Raw genomic sequence first — 23,600 nt, forward strand, 5'->3', positions numbered from 1 at the left:
CTGCTCAGTATTCTAGTCGTTCTCGCTCTTTCTCTTTGACTAGTATTAATTATGAAAGCCGCTTCTACTGCTGCTGCTTCTCGTGACACTGGCACGAACATGCAAAACAAGAGAGTGATGAGGAAACCAAAAGCTGTCAGGGTACGTTGATATGCGAGAGGGGTCGAAATAGTTACTCTAATAGAGCTGCATCAAGGAGTCAACGATGGAAACCTGGCAAATAAAGGAGCATTTCTAAGAAAAAACCCCACGAAATTCTTTTAAAACTGAGCTTCAAAACGGAAAAATAATAATTTGTTGAAAACGTGGTATTTCAAACTTGATTTTTCACCGATTTTATGATATTGTGGACTGAGATATAATAGAAAATGTATCAAAACGACCACTTGAACTCCACAAAATGTAAAAATACTCGTTAATTCTCAACATAACGAACTTTTCATATTGTTTCTTCTATTGTAATTATAATTCTTCTCTCTTAAAAATCACAAGAAAGAACAATCTTAATCGATCTCGAAGTTCTTTAAAAAAAAAGACATTGCAGCATTCGAAAACTTCGGCGAACTACTGAAATTTTTGTCTGAAGTGTATAGGAATTAGAACTGCTCCGAAAATACACAAGCACGACTCAAAACTGCAAAACTGTCTCTCCTTTCGCAAATTATCAATAGAGCGAGATTGCCATTCGCTTTTCATACATAATAGACATGGAATTTTCGAATATTTTCCTTCTGGAATCTCCAAAAAATTACATATTTGAACAGTTGAAGTGCATATTTTCTGTTTGCCTACAATAACCGGTTCCTCCCACATTCTTTTGATTTGCCTGCCCTCAGTCAAGTGTTTTCCGTTATCACCTCTTTCCGCCGTGCCGTCGATAGCTCAGTTGGTAGAGCGGAGGACTGTAGAGTCAGTGGGTATCCTTAGGTCGCTGGTTCGAATCCGGCTCGACGGAGTTTCTTTTTTCTTTCTCGGAAACATAAATTTCAGTCAGCGACTACTGTAGCAGCACGTCGGAAAGTTCCAGCTACCGTAACTTCTGCTAAGAAGAAGGTACAAGTTGTGGAGCCAATTCAAGTGGATGCTCGGAAAATAGCGGAAGCGGAGAAGAAATTGAATGCGATTCAAATTCATAAGGATCGGTTGAAAGATCGAGCGGATAAACTGAGTGGAGAACTGACAAAAACTCGAATTGAATTGAATGCAGCTCAACAGGAAAGAGGAAGAATTCAACAGTTTTGGAAGATAGCTGAAAATGGGTTAGATGAGGAAAGAGAGAGGACGAGAGATGTTGAGAAGAGTATGTTCGAAATGAAGACTCAGCAGGCGAATCAAGTTCAACGACTTCAACAAAGAATCCGAAGTTTGGTATTTCATGCGAAAATGAATCGAAATGCTGGAACACAATCAGAACCAATTGCTCCAAGTGGTGGACTGGAAAGTGTTGAATGTCAGACGATGGAGGAGTTGACGAAGGAGAAAGCAGCGAATATCCTGAGACAATCTGATGATTTGTTGGTTGCATTCATTGCAGAGTTGGAGAAAGAGAAGTTGGAGGCTCAGAGTGATTTGAAATATGCAATTGTTCACTTGGAGCAACGAATGAAAGAAGAACAAGAGACACAAATGGAAGCGATGAAAGAAGAAAGAGAGATTGAGATTGAGGAGATTGGGTTGAAACATATGGAGCAGATAAGGACAATTGAGTCGGCGAATAGTGAGCAGACGGCTATGATGCAGGGGAAAATCGATTTCTTACAGGTAAGAAAACTTTTAAGGCATTATACTCAAATAAGATAATCTTCGAGAGATTTCCTCGATGCCGAGATACATTACTGGCCATAAAGAATGCGACACTGACAGTTTTTGTTGAAAATGATCAACTTTGCGACTGTGACACGGCTTCCCTGATAGTCTCACAGTATCGATTGTATATGGAGTGTGTAGATCACAAATAGAACTTTATTTTTATAGTTGACAACTTTTTTGTACGAGCACACCCTAAGAAGTTATCAATCGTCAAAGTGAAGTGCTCAAAAATCTCTCTTTTTAGCACTGAAAAAGAGCAACAGTTGCAAAAAATTTCTTTGACAATTGATAACTTGTTAGGGAGTACCCGTACAAAAAATTGTTCAATTACAAAAATGAAGCTCTACGTGTGATCTCTATAGTCCATAAACAATCATTATTGTGAGACTATCAGGAAGGCCGTGTCACAGTAACAAAGTTGACTATTTTCAACTAAAAACTGCAAGTGTCGCACTCTTTATGGCCAGTACTGTATACTACGAATCCGTTAATTGCATTTTTAAACCACTGGAAGAGCTATTGATTGGAGTAAAATTTAAAATTTTTCAAACTTTGACACGATTCGTCTCTTTATAATACCAGGAGACTCCCTCAAAGTTGGACAGTACAGTAGACTCTCTAATTCTAAAATTTTTCAGAGCGAAGTATCAACTCTTCGCGAACTTCGTGATTCTCTATCAGCTGATCTTGTGGAAAGTCGAGAGAAGTTGACGGATCAAGCGATTATATTAGGGCAGAATCAAGCAAATATAGACGAGATGAGCAAGGAAATAGCGAGACTTCAGGACTATAAGAAAAACTTTCAAGTGAGCATGTTTCCAAATTTCTTTTGTTACCCAATCTTTTTTTGTCAGCGGGACATCAGAAACGTTGAAAATATGCGAAAAGAAGTTGAAAAGTACAAAGAACTCAATGATATCATAATGGGAGAATTCGAGAAAATCGAGAAGGAGCGAGATCAATTATTGGGAGAAGTTGAACGAAATTTGGGAAGATTGGAAATAAGTAATCAACAAAAGTTTGAGAGATTAGAGGATCGAGGAAAACGAATTTGATTGATTTGATTCAATAAATATTTTTAAAATTCGATATAGGCTTCCAGTTTTCCAGTCTTTATTACTTCATTACTCTACGATCCATTTTCCGATCTCAAAACAGGTTTGGTCTAAATGAACAATAGATATTCAAAGTTCACGACAAAAACTATTTTTAGAATTTGAGAGTCCGTACAATAAGATTCTGAAGAATTCCATTATTCTGAAAATTTCCATTAAATATAAAACTATTTTAGGATTTCCAATCTGAGAACTGAGTGAGACGATCTCCTTCAATTTCTACTCTTTTTCCATTCTCGCAACCTGTCTGATTCGCAGGAATTTCCTTTTTGACAATTTTTTCTGCGAAAACAAGTGTTATAAGAGAGCAGAAAACTAGAAGAGGACTGACTACTTCTTCCATTTTCTTCTCAATTTCTACATATCAAATCGTCCAGGTCGTAATTATCAAATTATGCTAATGAAGTACTCACAGTACCGCTCAAAAGTATATTAAGTTTTGGTTTTTTCAGTTGTAAAGGTTTAATGGATCGTACAAAACAAAGGTGGAACTCTGTTTTTTGTTATCAACTTTTCTGTACAGGCACTTTCTAGAGAGTTATAGTAATTTTAAGGGGGCAGCTCAAAAATCGCTCTATTTTGCATTGAAATGGGAGAATTTGAGGAAGAAATTACTTTTTCGATATGTAACTTGCTAGGGAGTGTCCGTACAAAAAAGTTGTCAACTACAAAAATAGAGTTCTAATCTTGGTCTATTCAATCTCCTTAAAAGTTATTTTGTGGGACAGTTAGTTTTACTATGACACACGCTCAAAGTTGTTCATTTTCAACTGCGTTTTCCACTGGTGAGTTTCGTGAGAGGGCTAATTATGTTCCCGGATTAATTGAGATTCACAATAAGACTTTTATGGGTTCAGTGTCTTATTGCTATTCCGCTGATCCTCGTACCCAAGTTCCGCTAGTAAACGATTTCTATAGAGGGTGACAAATCAACATGTATGTATCTACCCAAAAACAAAAAACACAATTTATTTTAAAATTTTATTCATAATCTTTTTTGAAGTTTATTCAGTCATATAATCCATACACTCAAATTAATTTGTTCTAAAGATTTGATTTAACAATATTCAGTTTAGATACATAGATATGAAAAAGGCACATAAAACGTTTTGATCCGGGGGATATACTGGTGTCATATTTGGTGAAAACTTTGATAAAAAGAGGAAAAAAGAGGGAGAGAAAAACCGAATTGAAACCTAAATGAGGGGAGAAAAATAGAATAAAAACGATAAGAGAAACCAAAAAGATTACGCCCATCCTCCAGTAAGCTTATGGAAAAGTTCTTCGTTGAGAGTTTGAGATTGTTCTTTACTTCTCATTGAAAGGAAAATGTAACCTCCAATGAACTCATGTACGACTTTGCAATCAGCGGATAACGGCTTGAATTCGATATCTTCGTCTTCGAATTGGATCTGTAAAAAGCATAATAAAAAGGAGAATAAATTGTGGAAGGTTGCAACTTCGGAAGCTTGGTTTAGAAAAAATTCCAACAGTTTCTTACCTTCAAATGCCGAATCTCCCAATTGACATGCCATTTCTTCATATTCGAGAATCGCCACGTCTTTAAACTCTCTCCATTATCCATATTCAATTTGGCTAACCGATTGATAGCAACAGCCACCAGCTCAGCTTTTCTAGCATTTCGGAATCTCACAATGAAATAATGAATTCCGTGTTCTGGTAGTGCTTGCCACGCTCTGATGTACTGTAGTTTGGCTTCAGTGGCAGTGAGTTGTCGAACATTTCCATGAGCATCTGATACTCGTTGTTGAATGGACTGTTTGCTCTTTGCCCTTCTGACATATTTCGATGAAATGTATTCTTCAACGTTGAAATCATTTGGAAGCTTCACTGCGTTCGTTTTTCGGGAGGCTGTGTTGTTTCCATTTTCGTTGCCATTAGCTGAAAAATTACTATTAGAAAGACATTTTTGAACAAAAAAACAACTCACCACTCTGCATTTTCAGCAAGTTCTTAATACTTTCAACTTCCTGTTGATATGAAGAATCAGCCATTGATTTACCTCTGGAAGCTAACCGACAAGCAGCCATCCACCTGGCATATTGATGCTCAGAATCACATTTCAAAATGAAATCAACCATTCCTTCGGCAGTTGGAAGTAATAACTTGATGTGATATTTCTGTTGGCTCACTGAGACATCGGGACTAACTTCACACCCTTTCAGTGAATATTGTCCCAGAGGATTCGAGTTAACATCTGATGAGCTCTGGTGGTAGGTAAGATATAAGTCACGGAATGAGAAGAAGGCTCTCTTGAATCCCTTGAATGCGGCTAGCTTCTTTGGTTTCATATACTTCAAGTAGTCAGCCAGCTCGGGAACTTGTGTGAGATCAGACCGTCTGTTCAAAGCGGCAGCATCAAGGTTATGTTCAAGTTCATCCAAAAGAATATCCACATCATCCTTGTTATTATCTTCAGGTTCTGGAGAATCTCTTTGGAGAGTTGCCTGGAGTTGAAGAGCAGCGAAAAGGGTTGCTTCTTCTTCGGTGTGATCGTATTCATCGAGAAGAATACTCCATTTAGCTTGCTCGTACAATTGATTGATTCTCACTGGATCATATTTTGGATTCAAGTCAAAGAAGTTCATAAACTTAAACCGGAGTAGCACAATTTCTCCTTCCTGAATTCCTTGCTCCATGAGTGATCTACTAGAATCCAACCATCCTCTGTTGATCGCAGCCTTCTCAATATAGTTTTGAGGTCTGAACACCGGAGTATCTCTGCTTGGAGCAAGTCTCGGTGAGTGAATCAGAGCATCATCGAACTGCTCATTTTCAAGTCCCTCACTGAAACTGATACTTGGCATAATCGGTGTTCTTCTCATCGTATCATTGTAAGCTCCAGGTGATGGACTCACTCCACGTGGCAGTGTGGATGTGTGACGAGGAAGGGTTCCCATTTCATGCGCATTGAAAATATGCCCAGATTGGGAGAGAGCTGGCGACTGTCCACGTCGACGCATATCGAGATTCGATTGGGATGCGAAGATTGGAGTGGCTTTACGGAGGGTCATTGGGCCAACTGATTCCTCTCCTGGACGCATTGAAACTGGTCCGTTGAGATTGTCAGCATCGGATGTTCCACGACGGAGATCCTCAGGTGGGATGTATCTGAAATTATTTTCTTTTTTAGTTTTGTTTAGAATTTCAACATTCTCACCTCTTCAAAGACAACTCCTCCGAATACCGAATGCCCAAATCTCTGCATAACTTCTTTGTGGCTTTAAATGAATTGACCGAGAAATCAACTCTAGCATCAATCATTTGCATATCGGGAAGTTGAATTCTCGCTTCTTTATGCATCGGAGTGAATTCCAATTGTGTTTCAGCAGTGATGCCATTCTGGTCAAGTGTCGATCGAGTGTGCTGCAGCCATCTTCTTTTCTCTGGCCACCAAAGAGCATGGTCCGACCAATCACGTTCGGTGTCTAGAAAAATGAGGAATTTCAAGTGTACTTGAAGTTTTTAGGGGTTTAACATTATACGTGTGTTGCAGGAAAACATAATTTTCGGTCAGTGTGTACAGTACTAAGAATGCGATACTTTCAGTTTTCAGTTGAAATTGTCCAACTCTGAAAGTGTGTCAGGGTAATACTGATTACCCCATCAAATAGATTTTTAATGAATTATACATATCAAAAGTGGAGCTTCATTTTTGTATTTGAGAACTTTTTTGTACGAGCACTCTCTAGCAAGTTATTTATCCCTCAAATCGACAAATTCAGTGCAAAATAGTGCGATTTTTCAGCTGTTGTCTTAAAATGACCATAACTCTCTAGAGAGTGCTCGTACAAAAAAGTTGTCAACTACAAAAATGAAGCTCTATTTTTGATCTGTATGATCCATAAACAGTTGACATTTTGAAATAATCAGTGAGGCAATAATACACTTTCAAAAATGACCATTTTCAGCTGTTGTAACACCGTCATTTATTTTGTAAGACCGTCAATTTGCCCTAAATTTTGCTCTCCCTTCAATATTGTTTTTCTATAAAAATCTAAGGCAAAATCTGAAGTCTAACTTTTTGCTCTGGCCCCTTCTTTCCGCTCTTGATCATGATGAATGTTAGTTGTTGTGTGATCTCAAGGGACCCGCCAATCCCTATCATTGTGTGCTAGCCGAACTCATATCTGAGCGGGGGGCTCTTCTTGGCAACTTTATGTACCACTTTTGTGAGCATTCAGAGGAAAAGAGGAGATGAAGACTCTCTCTTCTAAACAATCAGCTTATGTAGATGCGCACACTTGAATAGTCAACATTAGAAGGGAGGCAAAGGAACAAAAGACACGCATCAACTGGTAGAAATAGAATCCATTAATATTTGATAGGCGGATGAGAAGAGGGTTTCTCTATGAATAGTTGACTGACATGATGAAAGTTTTTCAGTTTCAGATATGCTCAAAAAAATGAGAAGTTTCAGTATAATCATTAGGATCATCAAATTCAGGGAACTCATATATTAGCACGGCACGCTCCTTACAACCGCGCTCTACCGAAACCAGAAAAAATTGTATACAAAATTGAGAGATTCAGAGAAAAATAGGCACTTTTAAGGGCATTTCGGTGGAGCGCAATTGTAAGAACTGTGATGAACCATTATACAAAGATAGTACAAAGCGTCGTTTTGAAAAATTGATTCAGTACAAAAATTCAAATCTAGATTGGTCTAACTCAAGTTGAGACCTCATTCCTTTCATTTTTCTGTCAAAAAAAAAATGGAATTCCAGAAATGTTTCCACTTTTTTCAATCATGTTTTTAAAAACTTTTTTTTTCCAATTTCCCATGCTTTTAGCTTTTTCTGATTTTCTTTATCTAACTGATGGAAGGAGGTGAGAGCATCATCTAGAGATGCCACATATCTATTCGTTGTAACAAACGCGTAGGCGAAGGGAAAGAGAAGAGAAATGTGCCCGAGGGAAGCTTTATGATGAAAATAAAAGTGATCGTTGAGACTTTCTAGTGATAAGGGAAGAAACAAATCGAGATAAAACATACCACATTCGTTTACAAGTTGGAGCATGAGTCCTCCGATGTGAAGGTCTCCACGGACGTAGATGCTTCTGGTAGTTTAAGAATTAAATTGGGGAGAAACAAAACGAAAATTTCCTACCTTTGGATATTCATGTCCGTGACCAAGATAGGCAATTGCCACGTGCCATCAATGATAGAAGTTCCTTCCACAAGATGCGCCATTTTGGCTGATGTTTCAGGTTAGAACCACTAAAAACGACAAAAGGTTCGTGTTGTTTGTATTATTGATAATCAACAAATCAATAAGCGAGGAACAGGTATAAAAAGAAAAAGAGAGAAAGAGAACGTGTATAAATAGAAGATTGTGAATAAAAAGAGAGTGCGGACTGGGGGCCGGTGCGGACGAACAAACGGACGGACATTGGCGGAGCAGTACAACACAACGGCGGGGGCCTTCCCGTCGCTGTCTCTGTGACTCACATCAACACCGTCTCTTTTTCTATTCTTTCTTTTTCTCTCGCCATCTCGTTCCATATAACATTGAAAGCATTGGGTGGAGGAGGACGAGAGAGTGCTGGCTTCTACACTGGAAGTATGAGAGACTCAGAGTTGAAGGACACTCGCCAGGCGGCAAAAGGGACGGGAATGGGAGGAAGAAAATGACAGTAGGCGATGGAAAAGAAGAAGTAGAAGAAGAAGAAGAAGAAGAAGACAACATTACACACCCCTCTCGGAGTATCCACACCCGGCTGGCAGCTTCGGATTTTTGGAGGAGGAGACTAGATGCCAGGAAGCTTCTGAGAGGGAGAGAAGAAGTATAGGATATCACGGGTAGTTGAGTATTATGAAAGAAGTGCAATAAAGGAGAGACGAATACTAGTTTTCGATGAATTCTTCTTTTGTTAGGTACGTATAGTAGGTGTCTAGAGGCGGAGGAGGGACATTTGGGAACATCTGGTAGTCGAGTGGAGGCATCTAGGTTTGAAGACAAATTGGTCATTTTTTGAACAAAGAAGAAACATTTTATGTTTGAACAACTGTTATACAACTTCTGTGTGTATGTACATCTGCAACATATGCAGAAGCTCTCGCGGTCAACTTCAAGTAGAAAAGTTTTCATGAAAGCACATGCATATCGAAAGTTTTCTGATGTGACCGATGCTAGATGTTAGCCAAAAAAATGGTCGCTGCTAGGGGCGTGGCGAGTTTCTCTTGCACAGAGAAGTTTGAACTCATAATAATCATACTTGCAAACGGACCGGCGCGTAACTAGCTTTAAACGAAATATTATGAGCTGAAAAATATACCAAAATGTAGATCTCAGCGAGTTCTACGTTTCTGTCATAATACGAGACGGATGGCTAAACGTTAACGTGCCACGGGCATAGAACTCGGTGAGATCTACATTTTGGTACATTTTTCAGCTCATAATATTGCGTGTTAAGAGAGTTGGCCCGGTTGGCAAGAATGATAATAATTGTTTCCAAGAGAAGCTTTGTCAATCACGGGGTAAGAATCTTTCTTGAAACTAGATAAAGCAATATAAATCTTTTTTTTTTCAAAAAAAAATCCGTACATCAAAATTTATGCGACATTCTTCTCGTGTCCTCCACCACCAATTTATCTGACATTTTGCATTTCAACATAAGAATAACAGAATTCTTGATAGGCTTCGTCAATAGAATCATGGCCAACGTTGAAGCGAATCCATGGACCGTCAAGGAGATAAATGAAAGTTTCGCAACGACTGAAACAAAAAAAATAGATTCTCGAATTCCTCGAAAGGCTTACACTCATGACGTACTCCAAAAAACGCTGCAAATATAAACATTGCGTTTGGGGCACCTAACATGAAGCCATGGATTGCAGTCTGGAAAAGAAAAAGGAAATTAAAAAAAAAAAATATTTTGGTACCTGAACTGCTAGAGTTATCAACAACATCTTATGCATTCTTACAACTGTCGCAGACTGTTGTGCATTTTCTTTCAAGTTTCTTTTCAAATAAACCGTAGTTGCAGAGGTAGAAGTGATTGTGATAAAAACAACAAGTACCCAAACGACCATATTATACAACGCAACTGGATCTTCTAATGGAACAGCCACAATGACAGTAGGACAGAGTACTAGGATAGAGGCATCTGGTTGATCGGAAAATAGTTTCTGTCTGTTTTTGACCTGTAGTTCTAATCCAAAAGTGTATGTGACACAGTTAGCAATTATAAAGATCAGTAAGACGCCACGGAAAATATATGTGTTGACTCTCAAGTATAAGTAGAATGACGTGGCTTTGTAGTTGAGCAGACTGGCTCGAAAGCGGAACATGAACATTTCGAAAACCGAGTAGGCAGTTACTGAAAAAGTGGAATGATCATTGATGGTTTGTTGCTAATTAACCTACGATAAATCATTGATCCAATTATGAGAAACTGGAGTAAACCACTGAATCCCCAAAGAGACAGATATCCAGTGAATCGGAGAAGTGGTAGTGGCAGATGAACAACAGGTAGCAGGAACCATGAATTCAATAATTCAGCCAAAAGATTTCTGAACAACTATAGTTGTCAGTGCTCGAGTTTCACTCATTGACTCACGTGGAAGTATGCCAGATTAAAAACAATTTATACTTTTCAAAGTACGGCGATTTTGTTTGTAACAAGGCAAGAATAGCGAGAGCATATACAGGAAGTGATATAATGAATACAGAATGCATTATCCAATAGTATGAAGCATGTTCTGACTCAGCGCAATCCATTTATTGATAAGAAATTGAGGGAATGAAGGAAAAAGATTGAATATGAAAGGAAGTTGGTGTCTAGTCACCGGGGAGAGTGGAAAAACTTAATTACGTGTTATTAATATCTATGTGGACTGAGTATTGATCAACAACCGCTCGAGCTCTAATATGAAACGGTTGTTGGTTACATTTTTGGGAAGTTATTTTTGGCAAGTTTCGGGAAGTTCTTCGTGAAATACTCGATTTCCTTGTTCTAGCAGCCAACTGACTAAGAAAGTCCTCCAGGTAATCGTGGAGTTATGGGACGTGACCTAAACCGTTGGAAAGCTGAAAAAACGCTGATTCCAAATATATATTCAGTTTTTGCCCTCGTTTTTCTCGAATACCAGGTCTCGAGGACAAAAACTGGATATGTATATATGGAATCAGCGTTTTCTCAGCTTTCCAATGATATAGGTCACGTCCCATAACTCCACGGTCACCTGGAGGCCTTTCCCTCAACGTTACCTCGCATCTCCGATTCGTGATCTCATAAGCTATTATAAGTTTTCTATGCCTATTTTTTTCAAAAGATAAAACACGTTTTTCATTTTAAAAATCACTTCCAAATGCAAAAAAAATCCGCAAACCTCCACGTGAACTTGGCACTGTTTTTCCTTTTGCTGATAAAATCTGCAGTTCCTACATAAAAATAGCCGATTACTTTACTCTGTCGTTATTCCCACTTGAATTAAAACCATGATTCCCTTAATCGAGGACTCTTCTAAATTGAATACGATTCAGAGTGAAAGTGAGTTTGAATTTCTGAATTTTTCAGAACAATTCAGAATTTGAGTTTTTCAGTTTGAAATCTCTTCTTCTTCGTGTAACAATAATTTTCGTCATCTTCTGCATTTCTTCAATATTTTCACATTTTCGATCTTGTGTGCAACGATTGTCTACGTGGATTATACAGCAAAGGACATAATTTTTTATCAAAATTCGTGCGATTTCCAATAAAGAAAGATAAACATTTTCTGTTTCTTTTGTTGATTTTACAAGGTTGCTCGTTACTACTGCGCTCTACCGTAATCATCTCAAAAATGCATATTTTCGAGCTATTTTCTCAATTTCGGTCGAGCGAGGTTGTAGAAACTGAACTGTGATGAAATGAAATTAGTTTTCTACCTAAACTTCATCTTGAAATTGTCAGCAATATAGAATTTTCAATCGAGAATCATGGCCGACTCTCCATTTGTTCATTGAAAAAATAGTAGAAGTGGAACTTTTTCCGTTTGATCCATTTTCGGTTTTTCCATTCGATTTTCCATATTTCAACATCTGAACAACTGCATTTTTGATAGGTTGAGTCAAAACAATCATTGCCATAGTTGAAGCGAATCCATGAAATGTCAAGATAAGGAAGGACAGTTTGGCGATGACTGAACAGTTCTACTACAAACTAGGAAAGGCCATGTAGTCAGTTTGGAGTTATAGGACGTGACCTATATCTTTGGAAAGCTGAGAAAACGGTGATCCCAAATATATACTCAGTTTCTCCCCTCGAGGCTTGGTATTCGAGAAACTCGAGGACAAAAACTGAATATATATTTGGAATCATCGTTTTCTCAGCTTTCCAAAGATATAGGTCACGTTCTATAACTCCAAACTGACTCCATGACCTTCCCCAGTCAGGATAAGATCTAATAGTAAGAAAACTCACTTTCGCTTCGAACTCCGACAAATGCGGCTAGTATAAACAGAGCATTTGGTATACCTAACATTATACAGTGGATGGTTGTCTGGAACATGATCTCTCGATAAAGAAAATTGTCAGCCTGTTACCTGAACTGTTAAGCTGAACAATAACATTTTCTGCATTCTCACAACAGTTTCTGATAAATGAGAATTCTCCTTCAAGTTTTTTCGTAGATAGATTGTAGTTGCAAATGTGGAAGTTAGTGTGATAGTGACAATGATTAGCCAAATAAGCATGTTATAAAAAGTAATTAAATCACCGAGTGGAGCCGCCACAATCACATTAGGACATGTTATCTCGATTGCAGAATCTGGATAATTTCGCATCATATTCTGTCTGTTGGATTCTTGCTGATCTAGAGCGAAATTGTAGGTACATATGTTTAGAGTAAGGAAGCAGGTTATGGTTAGACGGTAGATGTAAATATTTGCTCTGAGATAGGTATAGAAAACTTTTGATTTGTAGTCAATCATACTAGCTCGAAAACGAAATAGAAACATTTCTGAAATTGAGTAGGCAGTTTCTGAAATAATTTTTTTTTAAATTAAATATTTGAAACAAAGGCACTCACGATATATCATGGTTCCAATTACAAAAAATTGGAAGAGACCTGTAAAACCTAATTGAGAAAAGATTCCAGTGAATCTGAGAATTGGGAGAGGTGAATGAACAACTGGGTTTAGAAACCAGGAATTGAGGATTTCGATGGAAAAATTTCTGAAAAAAACTAACTTATTTTTCTTTTGAACAATTAGATCACTTACATCAACGTATGCCATATCAAGAACAACTTGTACTTCTCAAAATAAGAAGATTTGATTTTTAATAATGCAATGATAGCAACTGAATAGACTGGAAGGGAAACTGTGAAGAAGGTATGCATAATCCAGAAGTATTCATTTCGTTCAGTCGCTGTGCAATCCATTTTTCTGGTTTACTGATCGTATGAAATTGGAATATTTTATAATTGTAGGTACTGGAAAACATTCAAACATCACTTGATATTCAAGTATGATGAAACCTATCACATTATTATTGGCATTTTTCGGTAAAACATAAGCTAAAGATCGGATTATGAAACACATTATTATTATTATTATTTATTTACGATACGTGAAGGTTAATCAATTAAAAATAGAATACAATAAAAAAAATACAATAAAAAGAGGAGGGGAAGTCAGAAGTCAAGTTCGGAAATGTCATAATACGTGTTTCTTCTAGGGCTTTTGATTTACTATTTTATTCAGCACTCTGTTTGTAAAAAATAATCTGCCTATTTTAGTTTTTGATTTCTTCTATCGGTAGGAGTGGCCACGCCTGGTTTTTGTGGGAGAGTAACTAAAGTAATTATTGTGGTCAATTGCAATTTTACCCAGTAGAAGTTTTTGGAAAAACTTAACGTCAAAGTGTTCCCGCCGATCTTTAAGAGTTTGAAGGTTGTAGTCAATAAGGCGGTCAGCAGCACTTCGGTACTCTGGGTCCGTGTTAAGAATTCTTTTACGTGCCACTCTAAACATTACTCTTCTAGTGAAATTACTTTGCACAGCCTCTATGGATTTCACTGTTTTCATATCCGTTGGGTTGGAAACGACTGTCCCATACTCCAAGAATGGTCTAGCAAAAGTTTTATAAAGCAATGAAAGTTTTTCTTTAAAAAAATCCGTACATCAGAATTTATGCGACATTCTTCTCGTGTCCTCCACCACCACTTTATCTGACATTTTGCATTTCAACATGAGAATAACAGAATTCTTGATAGGCTTCGTCAATAGAATCATGGCCAACGTTGAAGCAAATCCATGGACCGTCAGGGAGATAAATGAAACTGTTGCAACGACTGAAACAAAAAATAAGATTCTATGTAGAATTCCTCGAAAGGCTTACACTCATGACGTACTCCAAAAAACGCTGCAAATATAAACATTGCGTTGGGGGCACCTAACATGAAGCCATGGATTGCAGTCTGGAAAAGAAAAAGGAAATTTCAAAAAAAGAAATATTTACAAAACTATTATCACCGCACACTTCATACAACCGCGCTCTACCAAAACCGAAGAAAATTGTGTGCGAAATCGAGAGACGCAGAGAAAATAGATATTTTTCAAGGACATTTTGGTGGAGCGCAGTTGTAAGCACTGTGCAGAGCTAATATAATTTGGTACCTGAACTGCTAGAGTTATCAACAGCATCTTATGCATTCTTACAACTGTCGCAGACTGTTGTGCATTTTCTTTCAAGTTTCTTTTCAAATAAACCGTAGTTGCGGAGGTAGAAGTGATTGTGATAAAAACAACAAGTACCCAACCGACCATATTATACATCGCAAATGGATCTTCTAATGGAACAGCCACAATGACAGTAGGACAGAGTACTAGGATAGAGGCATCTGGTTGATCGGAAAATAGTTTCTGTCTGTTTTTGACCTGTAGTTCTAATCCAAAAGTGTATGTGACACAGTTAGCAATTATAAAGATCAGTAAGACACCACGGAAAATATATGTGTTGACTCTCAAGTATAAGTAGAATGACGTGGCTTTGTAGTTGAGCAGACTGGCTCGAAAACGGAACATGAACATTTCGAAAACCGAGTAGGCAGTCACTGAAAAAGTGGGATGATTATTGTTGATTTGTTGCTAATTAACCTACAATAAAGCATTGATGAAATTATGAGAAACTGGAGTAAGCCACTGAATCCCCAAAGAGACAGATATCCAGTGAATCGGAGAAGTGGTAGTGGCAGATGAACAACAGGTAGCAGGAACCATGAATTCAACAATTCAGCCAAAAGATTTCTGAAAAACTGTAGTGTTGTCAGTGCTCGAGTTTCCCTCTTTGACTCACGTGGAAGTATGCCAGATTAAAAACAATTTATACTTTTCAAAGTACGGCGATTTTGTTTGTAACAAGGCAAGAATAGCGAGAGCATATACAGGAAGTGATATAATGAATACAGAATGCATTATTCAATAGTATGAAGCATGTTCTGACTCAGCGCAATCCATTTATTGATAAGAAATTGAGGGAATGAAGGAAAAAGATTGAATATGAAAGGAAGTTGGTGTGTAGTCACCGGGGAGAGTGGGAAAACTTAATTACATGTTGTTAATATCTATGTAGACTGAGTATTGATCAATAAATGCTCGAGCTCTAATATGAAATGATTGTTGGATACATTTTTGGAAAGTTATATTTAGGAAGTTATTTTGGCAAGTTTTCGGGAAGTAACATTGCATCGTGAAATACTCGATTTCCTTGTTCTAAGCAACCTACTGACTAGGGAACGACTCGAGATGACCGTAGAGTTATGGGACGTGACCTTAACCGTTGGAAAGCTGAGAAAACGCAGATTCCAAACATATATTCAGTTTTTGCCCTCGAGACCTGGTATTCGAGAAGAAAACTAAGTATATATTTGAAATCACCGTTTTCTCAGCTTTCCAATGATATAGGCACTGTCCCATAACTCCACGGTCACGTGGAGGCCTTCTCTAGTGAGTCATCAGAGCCTCCTGTGGCTTCTTTGCCTCCTGGAGCTCCATTTAAAGGTGACCGAACTCAATGTGAAGTAGAGTGGATTTATTCTCTTGCAAATTGCTCTGTGGTGTCTCAACGTGATCTCGAATCTCATAAGCTATTATAAGTTTTCTATGTCTATTTTTTTTTCAAAAGATAAAGCACGTATTTCATTTTAAAAATCACTTCCAAATGCAAAAAAAATCCGCAAACCTCCACGTGAACTTGGCACTGTTTTTCTTTTTGCTGATAAAATCTGCAGTTCCTACATAAAAAGAGCCGATTACTTCACTCTTTCGTTATTCCCACTCGAATTAAAACCATGATTCCCCTAATCGAGGACTCTTCTAAATTGAACACTTTTCAGAGTGAAAGTGAGTTTGAATTTCAGAATTTTTCAGAACAATTCAGAGTTTGAAATTGAGTTTTTCAGTTTGAAATCTCTTCTTCTTCGTGTAACAATAATTTTCGTCATCTTCTGCATTTCTTCAATATTTTCACATTTTCGAGCTTGTGTGCAACGAGGAACTACGTGGATTATACAGCAAAGGACATAAAAGTGCATCAAAATTTCTTCGATTTCCAATAAAGAAAGATAAACATATTTTTTGTTTTTTTGTTGATTTTACAAGGTATTTGCGTGTTACAAATGCGCTCCACCGTTATAATCTCAAAAATTCTTTTTTTCTCTACGTCTCCTAATTTTCCACGCTATTTTTCTCAATTTCGGTAGAGCGAGGTACTCGAAATTGTCAGCAACATAGAATTTTCAATAGAGAATCATGGCTGACTCTCCATTTGTTCACTGAAAAAATAGTGGAAGTGGAACTATTTTCTGTTTTTCCATTCGATTTTCTACATTTCAACATCTGAACAACAACGTTTTTGATAGGTTGAGTCAAAACAATCATTGCAATAGTTGAAGCAAATCCATGAAATGTCAAGATGAGGAAGGACAGCTTGGCGATGACTAAATAGTTTTACTACTAACTAGGAAAGGTCATGGTGTCAGTTTGGAGTTATAGGACGTGACCTATATCATTGGAAAGCTGAGAAAACGGTGATCCCAAATATATACTCAGTTTCTCCCCTCGAGGCTTGGTATTCGAGAAACGGTAACATAGGTAAGGTGTCAGTGGTCCAAACTTTGGCCTCGTTTTTCTCGAATACCAGGTCTCGAGGACAAAAACTGAATATGTATATTTGGAATCAGCGTTTTCTCGGCTTTCCAATGATATAGGTAACGTCCTATAACTCCAAACTGACTCCATGACTTTCCCTGGTCAGGATAAGATCTAATAGTAAGAAAACTCACTTTCGCTTCGAACTCCGACAAATGCGGCAAGTATAAACATAGCGTTTGGTATACCTAACATTATACAATGGATTGCTGTCTGGAAGTTGAGATTTTGAATTAAAAAATTTTAAGCTGTTACTTGAACGGTTAAGCTGAACAATAACATTTTCTGCGTTCTCACAACAGTCGCTGATAAATGAGAATTCTTCTTCAAGTCGGAGAATTCTTCTCCGAGCAGATAGAAGAATGGGTTGAAAAGCGGGCAAAGGCAGAACACAAAAGAAAGCAGAAGCTGAAACAACGCAAACAACAACGGAAAGATCGTAAGAAGAAAACTAAGAGACATAGACGCAGGACATGGATAATTTTCCGAGAGTTCGTTATGGTATTTCCCTGTCAAATGGTAGCTCTTGAACTATTGGGGATCAAGTTTAAGAGTTACGAAGATGCTAATTTATCTCCAATCATCCTCGAAGAAGCATTTGTTCCAAGAAATAAGAAAAAGAAAAAGTTGAATTAGTGCTACGAATACAAGAAACTGGAACACGGACAAATTGAACTCATGCATATTGGTATCAATCACGTACCCATTGCGGACGTAATAAATTATTATTATTATTAAAGTTTTTTCGTAGATAGATTGTAGTTGCAAATGTGGAAGTTAGTGTGATCGTGACAATAATTAGCCAAATGAGCATGTTGTAAAAAGTAATTAAATCACCGAGTGGAGCAGCCACAATCACATTAGGACATGTTATCTCGATTGCAGAATCTGGATAGTTTCGCATCATATTTTGTCTGTTGGATTCTTGCTGATCTAGAGCGATGTTGTAGGTACAGATGTTTAGAATAAGGAAGCATGTTATGGTTAGACGGTAGATATAAATATTAGCTCTGAGATAAGTATAGAAAACTTTCGATTTGTAGTCAATCATGCTAGCGCGGAAACGAAAGAGGAACATTTCAGAAATCGAGTAGGCAGTTTCTGAAATAAATTCTTTTAAACAAAACAACTATCAGGTACTCACGATATATCATGGTTCCAATTACAAAAAATTGAAAAAGACCGGTGAAACCTAATTGAGAAAAGATTCCAGTGAATCTGAGAATCGGGAGAGGTGAATGAACAACTGGGTTTAAAAACCAGGAATTGAGGATTTCGATGGAAAAATTTCTGAAAAAACTAACTTATTTTTCTTTTGAACAATTAGATCACTTACATCAACGTATGCCATATCAAGAACAACTTGTACTTCTCGAAATAAGAAGACTTGATTTTTAATAAAGCAACGATAGCAACTGTATAGACTGGAAGGGAAGCGATGAAGAAAGTATGCATAATCCAGAAGTATTCATTTCGTTCAGTCGCTGTGCAATCCATTTTTCTGGTTTACTGATCGTATGAAATTGGAATATTTTATAATTACAGGTATGTTACTAGAAAACATTCAAACATCACTTGATATTCAAGTATGATGAAACATATCACATTATTTTTGGCATGTTTCGGTGAAGTGTACTGACCTTAAGCTAAAGATCGAAACACACCACGTAGATTTTGAAGAGTATCAGAATCCTTGGAATGCTGTTTTTGTGAGCCTGTTGTCTGTGTATACTCGTGGTCAGATGTCCTTCTCCCAAAAAATTGAAAATAATCTGAAAATCTTCGATTTGTTTTCTGAATTTATGTAGAAAAACCTGGAAAAACAACGAAAAGACATTTTCTGTCGATCTGTCTATCTGGATGTCCAAGGGTTCCTGTCTGTCCGTCGATTCGTCCAAATGTCCACTACTTCCCCAAAATTGACAGAATCCGTGTTTTCGATGTGTCCATCAGAATTGTGCGGAAGCAATTTTTTCAAAACGGAAGTCAAAAGTCGGAAGTTGGAAGTTGGAAATCGGAAGTCGGAAGTTAATTTTTTCGCAAAAAATTTAAAACTTCATGAAAAAGATTATAAAATTCGCGAATGTATTTTTGCGAAGTGTATTCTTCCTAAATTCCACAGTTATGGAATAACGGAAGTCGGAAGTAAACTTCCTTGTCTGGAAGTCGGAAGTCAGAAGTCGGAATTCCGCACAACTCTGGTGTCCATACCATGTCTGAAAGCACGAACATTCGTTCGAGATCTTCTCTAACCTGTCCCCCCTCATGCTTACGTGATTTTCTGAAAGTTTTCGGACAGTTTTCTTTTTGCAGACACCCTTTTGTTTTTCACATATCTCACTGAACCCCTCGTCGCGCCTATGTCGTATCAAAAGTTATGCAATCTAACACCATCACACGCCTTTCTTTCATTTTCTTTTCAATTCGATAAGTCTGATTTCTCGTGGCCAGGGGACCAGTGATTTATCACCAACTGATATTGTGAGAGAAGTTGAAAATGAGGCGACGAAAGAGAAGAAGACGTCGACTATTATCATCACGTTGCTGCAAGACACACGGTCAGGGCGAAGTACAACTTGTTCCGCCCTTCACTTTTCAACTGTAGCCCCCTCCCTATGTCTCATATTTGGGCAACTATGACACCACTGTTCGATGTAAACAGGAAGCTATGATTCCACGTGGGGTTCAGTGACGTCATCAGCTTTTGAGTTCGTCTGATTCGTGACGGCGTCATTGGTCTCACGGAGAGACGGCATCGTAAATTCTAGTGTGATGTAGTTGCATAGAGCAAAGATGAGTACATACAATCCGAATACAATCTGTACCCGGAACGGACGTTCATCAAGATTACTGTACGGGTACACTTGCACTGTATCTTGTCATTGAGTGAGACGTTCTGATGTTCGATTGTCTAAGACATCAAATAAATTGTTTTTCTAAGATCAAACACCTGTTTTCTTTTTTTATCTGCATGAAACTTTTGTGAGATGAAATAAACAGTTTTTTGTCTGTTTTTAGGTACATCAAGATGATTTATTTTTAAAGATTCTGAGAAAGTGATCATCACATCTTGTCCGACAAGGAGAAGATCATAGAATTCCAAGGTTTGTCTAGGAAATTTGAATTGAACGATTTAGATGAAGAATGGAACAGAACGAAAGTAAAATCTTGTGATCATAGATGTTGAAAATGAGAACTTTGAAAGGGAATAACTATGAAAAAAGTGTTTGACACATACTATGGATTCATTCGGGAAGATTTCGTAGAAACCATCTAATATCAGCGCAGCACTGTTTTTACAACTGCGCTCCACCGAAATCCTCTCGAAAATTTTCCTCTGCGTCTCTCAATTTCGCACACAATTTTCTTCGGTTTCGGTAGCGCGTGGTTGTAAAAATTGAACTGTGTTAATATATCTGTTGCATAAAAACATCATTCTCAGTTTTTCAGAACTCCAGCATTTTTGGGATATGTAAACAGTCTCCTACACCTTGAGCCAAAATAGAGGAGGCGAAGAACGCAACCAATCATCAATGTTAAAAACCGACTAGACTATAACCCAGCCTACAGTAACTCAACAAAACCAATTCATCAGAGAAACCACAAATTAGGACATTGAACCACTGTTTTATTGCAGCATCGGTAGACTCTATCTTTTGCAGGAAAGTGATGTTTGTAGTGTCCGTTGGATCAACTCTCGAATGTTTCATTTTTCCACGTAAGGACCAAAATGAGAACCTGGAGAACAAGTTGGAACACCTGTAGTTTTTATATGTTTTTATATGTTTTTTCTCTCTTTGTTTCCATATCTTCAGCCACATGTCCATGTCAACGACGTCGTCAATGAAGAGACGACGACATCAGAATATTTATGATCATCATCTCTCCTGTGATTGGAGACAGAGAGGAGGTCGACTTGTTCGATATTATCATCGACGAATAGGCAAGGAAGAAGGGGGCTAACTAACCAAAAACGACGATCTCTATGCCGTCGTCTCTTCTTCTCTCTTCAAGAAAGAGACAACGTTGATAACAGTAGGAGGTGGGAGGGGTGGGAGGAAGAAGTATCAGTAGAATAGGCGTGTCATGAATTCAAAAAAGGCAAACGAGACGTCACAGGGCAATCTGGCGCTCACCGAACCCATCTCTTCTCGTCGTTTTATCCCGCAATGTGTTTATAACACAGAGCTCTTATTCACATTTTGTCGAAAGTTTCAAGTCTCGTTGACTTGTCTTATCCTAGTGAAAAAACGGTTTGATTCTGGATACTCTCTGATCTTATATTCAGCTTGATATTGATATTCTGTGAAGAATGAGTACTCTCATTGACTTGTTCGCCGGCTCTCTTGGAGGTTTGTTTTTCAAAATGCGATTTGGGATCTGTCAGCATTTTAGGCACACACTGAATAGGTAACGTCGTGTGTGTGTGGATCTGATACAATTCTGACTAGGAAAGACAACATTACACACCCCTCTCGGAGTATCCACACCCGGCTGGCAGCTTCGGATTTTTGGAGGAGGAGACTAGATGCCAGGAAGCTTCTGAGAGGGAGAGAAGAAGTATAGGATATCACGGGTAGTTGAGTATTATGAAAGAAGTGCAATAGGGAATCCAATGGGCGCACCACTCTCGTATCGACAATACAGGTCTAACAGATATGACTGAATCACACAATATGGTTCAGTTAGTTAAATCAGCAACTAGAATCTCTCAACGTGGCACGGAAAACATCTTAGATCTTATTTTCTCGAGTAATCCCAAAGCTTGCTTCAATATTAAAGTTGGCGAGCCCTTGTTGATGTCGGACCACAACTCCGTTCTCTTCTCAACCAATCTCACCAAAGAAGCAAGTTCCCGTCGCAAAGTCAAACAATTGCTGAACTACCGTAAATGCGACGTTGATTCACTGAATTCCTATCTCGCTAGTTTCAATTGGGCAAAGCAGTTTTCCTTTTTTGCAACTCTCGATTCAAAACTCTCCCACTTCTTAAATATCTTCAATGAGAGTATAGATATGTTTACCCCTCTTATGAAAATAAACTCTAGATCTGCGGTACTAAGTCGGCAGTATACCTACAAACTCTTAAAGCGTCGGAATAAAACCTTAAATCCCACCAAGCTCAAATCAAAGGTCAAATTACGTTTGAAGAACATACGAAAAAGGATAAGAAAATCTGAAAACGAAATAATTGGATCAGCTAATCCTAGAAGACTCTTTGGCTTCGTTAAAAGAAGGCTCACGTCTTCTTCCTCCATTACAAAGCTTCTTGTTAACGGTAGCCTGATCACCAAGCCTTCGGATATTGCTGACCAATTCATCAAAACGTTTGCAGAGAGTTTCACAATTCCGTCCTCACCGCATCCTGCCCTCCCTCATCCAAAGCCTAAAAACATATTTGTGGACGTCTCCCCCCTTAGTGTGTTCCTTGCCATTTCTAAATTACAGCCCAAAATAGGATACTCAACTGATAGGATCAACTTTTATATTATTAAGAAATGCGCAAATTCAATCTCCGTCCCACTTTCGCTTATTTTCACCGAATCACTGTCTGCCAGGAGGTTTCCCGATTGCTGGAAAACTGCAACGGTCATTCCGCTGCACAAGAAGGGCAGCATTCTAGATCCTTCTAACTTCAGACCCATCTCTCTTACACATCCTCTAGCCAGATTATTTGAGAGATTAATCCTGAAACCAATTAAATCAGAACTCGCTGCTCAGCTGTCCAAAAAACAATACGGATTCCTATCCAACAGATCATGCCCACTGGCCCTCATCGATGCTACTTCCCAGTACCACTTAACCCTTTCGAAACCTAAAGCATACATGGACGTAATTCTAATCGATTTCCGCAAGGCCTTTGATTCGGTTCCTCACGATTTGCTTCTGTTCAAATTGATGAACTTTGGACTCGACTTGGCTCTTTGCGAGTGGTTCAAATCGTTTCTGTCCAACCGTGAATCCAAAATCAAAATCGATGACTACGTATCAGAGAATAGTTTTAATAACGTCTCAGGTGTTTTGCAGGGTACTGTTACGGGTCCATTTCTGTTCTTGGTATATATCAATGACCTGATCCAGTCCCTTCCCTCAGATGTTTATTCCATTGCCTTTGCTGACGATCTCAAGATCTACAGTGAAAACCCCGCCAGTCTCCAAAAAACGCTCAACGTTATTTCTGACTGGTGCGATAAGTGGAAATTGCAACTAGCTGAAAACAAAACTGTAGTCTTGCATCTTGGTGTATGCAATCCATACACAGACTACTTTATTGGTAACGCTAAACTAGCGTCTGCCAATATTGCCAGAGATCTGGGTCTTCTTGTCGATTGTGGTTTGAAATTTGATGCCCACATTGCAAAAATAGTAAACAATGCTAAATTTAATTGCAGAAGAATATTGAATAGCTTCCGTTCAAACAATATAAAGTTCTACTTCAAGCTCTTTAATTCCTTTATTCGTCCAACACTCGAATACGCTTGTGAACTATTTCACCCTTCAAACTCGCTCAGTACAAC

The 23,600-nt window shown here is 38.1% G+C and overlaps 5 protein-coding genes across 5 annotated transcripts; 1 reads left to right on the forward strand and 4 right to left on the reverse strand.

The window, feature by feature from the left end:
• Positions 1-51: 51 nt before the first annotated feature.
• On the forward strand, positions 52-2,864 carry GCK72_017455 (uncharacterized protein; the record flags this gene model as incomplete). Its single annotated transcript, XM_003102349.2, has 4 exons — positions 52-141; positions 991-1,761; positions 2,448-2,615; positions 2,664-2,864. The coding sequence occupies 4 exons, from the start codon at positions 52-54 to the stop codon at positions 2,862-2,864; spliced, it is 1,230 nt and encodes a 409-aa protein (XP_003102397.2).
• Positions 2,865-4,171: 1,307 nt separating this feature from the next.
• Positions 4,172-8,139, reverse strand: GCK72_017456 (uncharacterized protein; the record flags this gene model as incomplete). Its single annotated transcript, XM_003102280.2, has 6 exons — positions 4,172-4,336; positions 4,426-4,826; positions 4,876-6,056; positions 6,106-6,373; positions 7,942-8,006; positions 8,057-8,139. The coding sequence occupies 6 exons, from the start codon at positions 8,137-8,139 to the stop codon at positions 4,172-4,174; spliced, it is 2,163 nt and encodes a 720-aa protein (XP_003102328.2).
• Positions 8,140-9,494: 1,355 nt separating this feature from the next.
• Positions 9,495-10,669, reverse strand: GCK72_017457 (uncharacterized protein; the record flags this gene model as incomplete). Its single annotated transcript, XM_003102337.2, has 5 exons — positions 9,495-9,664; positions 9,709-9,787; positions 9,832-10,268; positions 10,316-10,461; positions 10,509-10,669. 5 exons carry the CDS (start codon positions 10,667-10,669, stop codon positions 9,495-9,497), a joined length of 993 nt encoding a protein of 330 aa, XP_003102385.2.
• Positions 10,670-11,839: 1,170 nt separating this feature from the next.
• GCK72_017458 (uncharacterized protein) lies at positions 11,840-13,314 on the reverse strand (the record flags this gene model as incomplete). Its single annotated transcript, XM_053732097.1, has 5 exons — positions 11,840-12,072; positions 12,354-12,432; positions 12,476-12,912; positions 12,961-13,106; positions 13,154-13,314. The coding sequence occupies 5 exons, from the start codon at positions 13,312-13,314 to the stop codon at positions 11,840-11,842; spliced, it is 1,056 nt and encodes a 351-aa protein (XP_053581010.1).
• A 742-nt stretch (positions 13,315-14,056) lies between these two features.
• Positions 14,057-18,580, reverse strand: GCK72_017459 (uncharacterized protein; the record flags this gene model as incomplete). Its single annotated transcript, XM_053732098.1, has 8 exons — positions 14,057-14,226; positions 14,274-14,352; positions 14,552-14,988; positions 15,036-15,181; positions 17,218-17,296; positions 17,921-18,184; positions 18,228-18,373; positions 18,420-18,580. The coding sequence occupies 8 exons, from the start codon at positions 18,578-18,580 to the stop codon at positions 14,057-14,059; spliced, it is 1,482 nt and encodes a 493-aa protein (XP_053581011.1).
• Between the last annotated feature and the right edge of the window lie 5,020 nt (positions 18,581-23,600).

The sequence above is a fragment of the Caenorhabditis remanei genome, chromosome V (assembly GCF_010183535.1).
Source record: "Caenorhabditis remanei strain PX506 chromosome V, whole genome shotgun sequence".
NCBI classification, from domain to species: domain Eukaryota; kingdom Metazoa; phylum Nematoda; class Chromadorea; order Rhabditida; family Rhabditidae; genus Caenorhabditis; species Caenorhabditis remanei.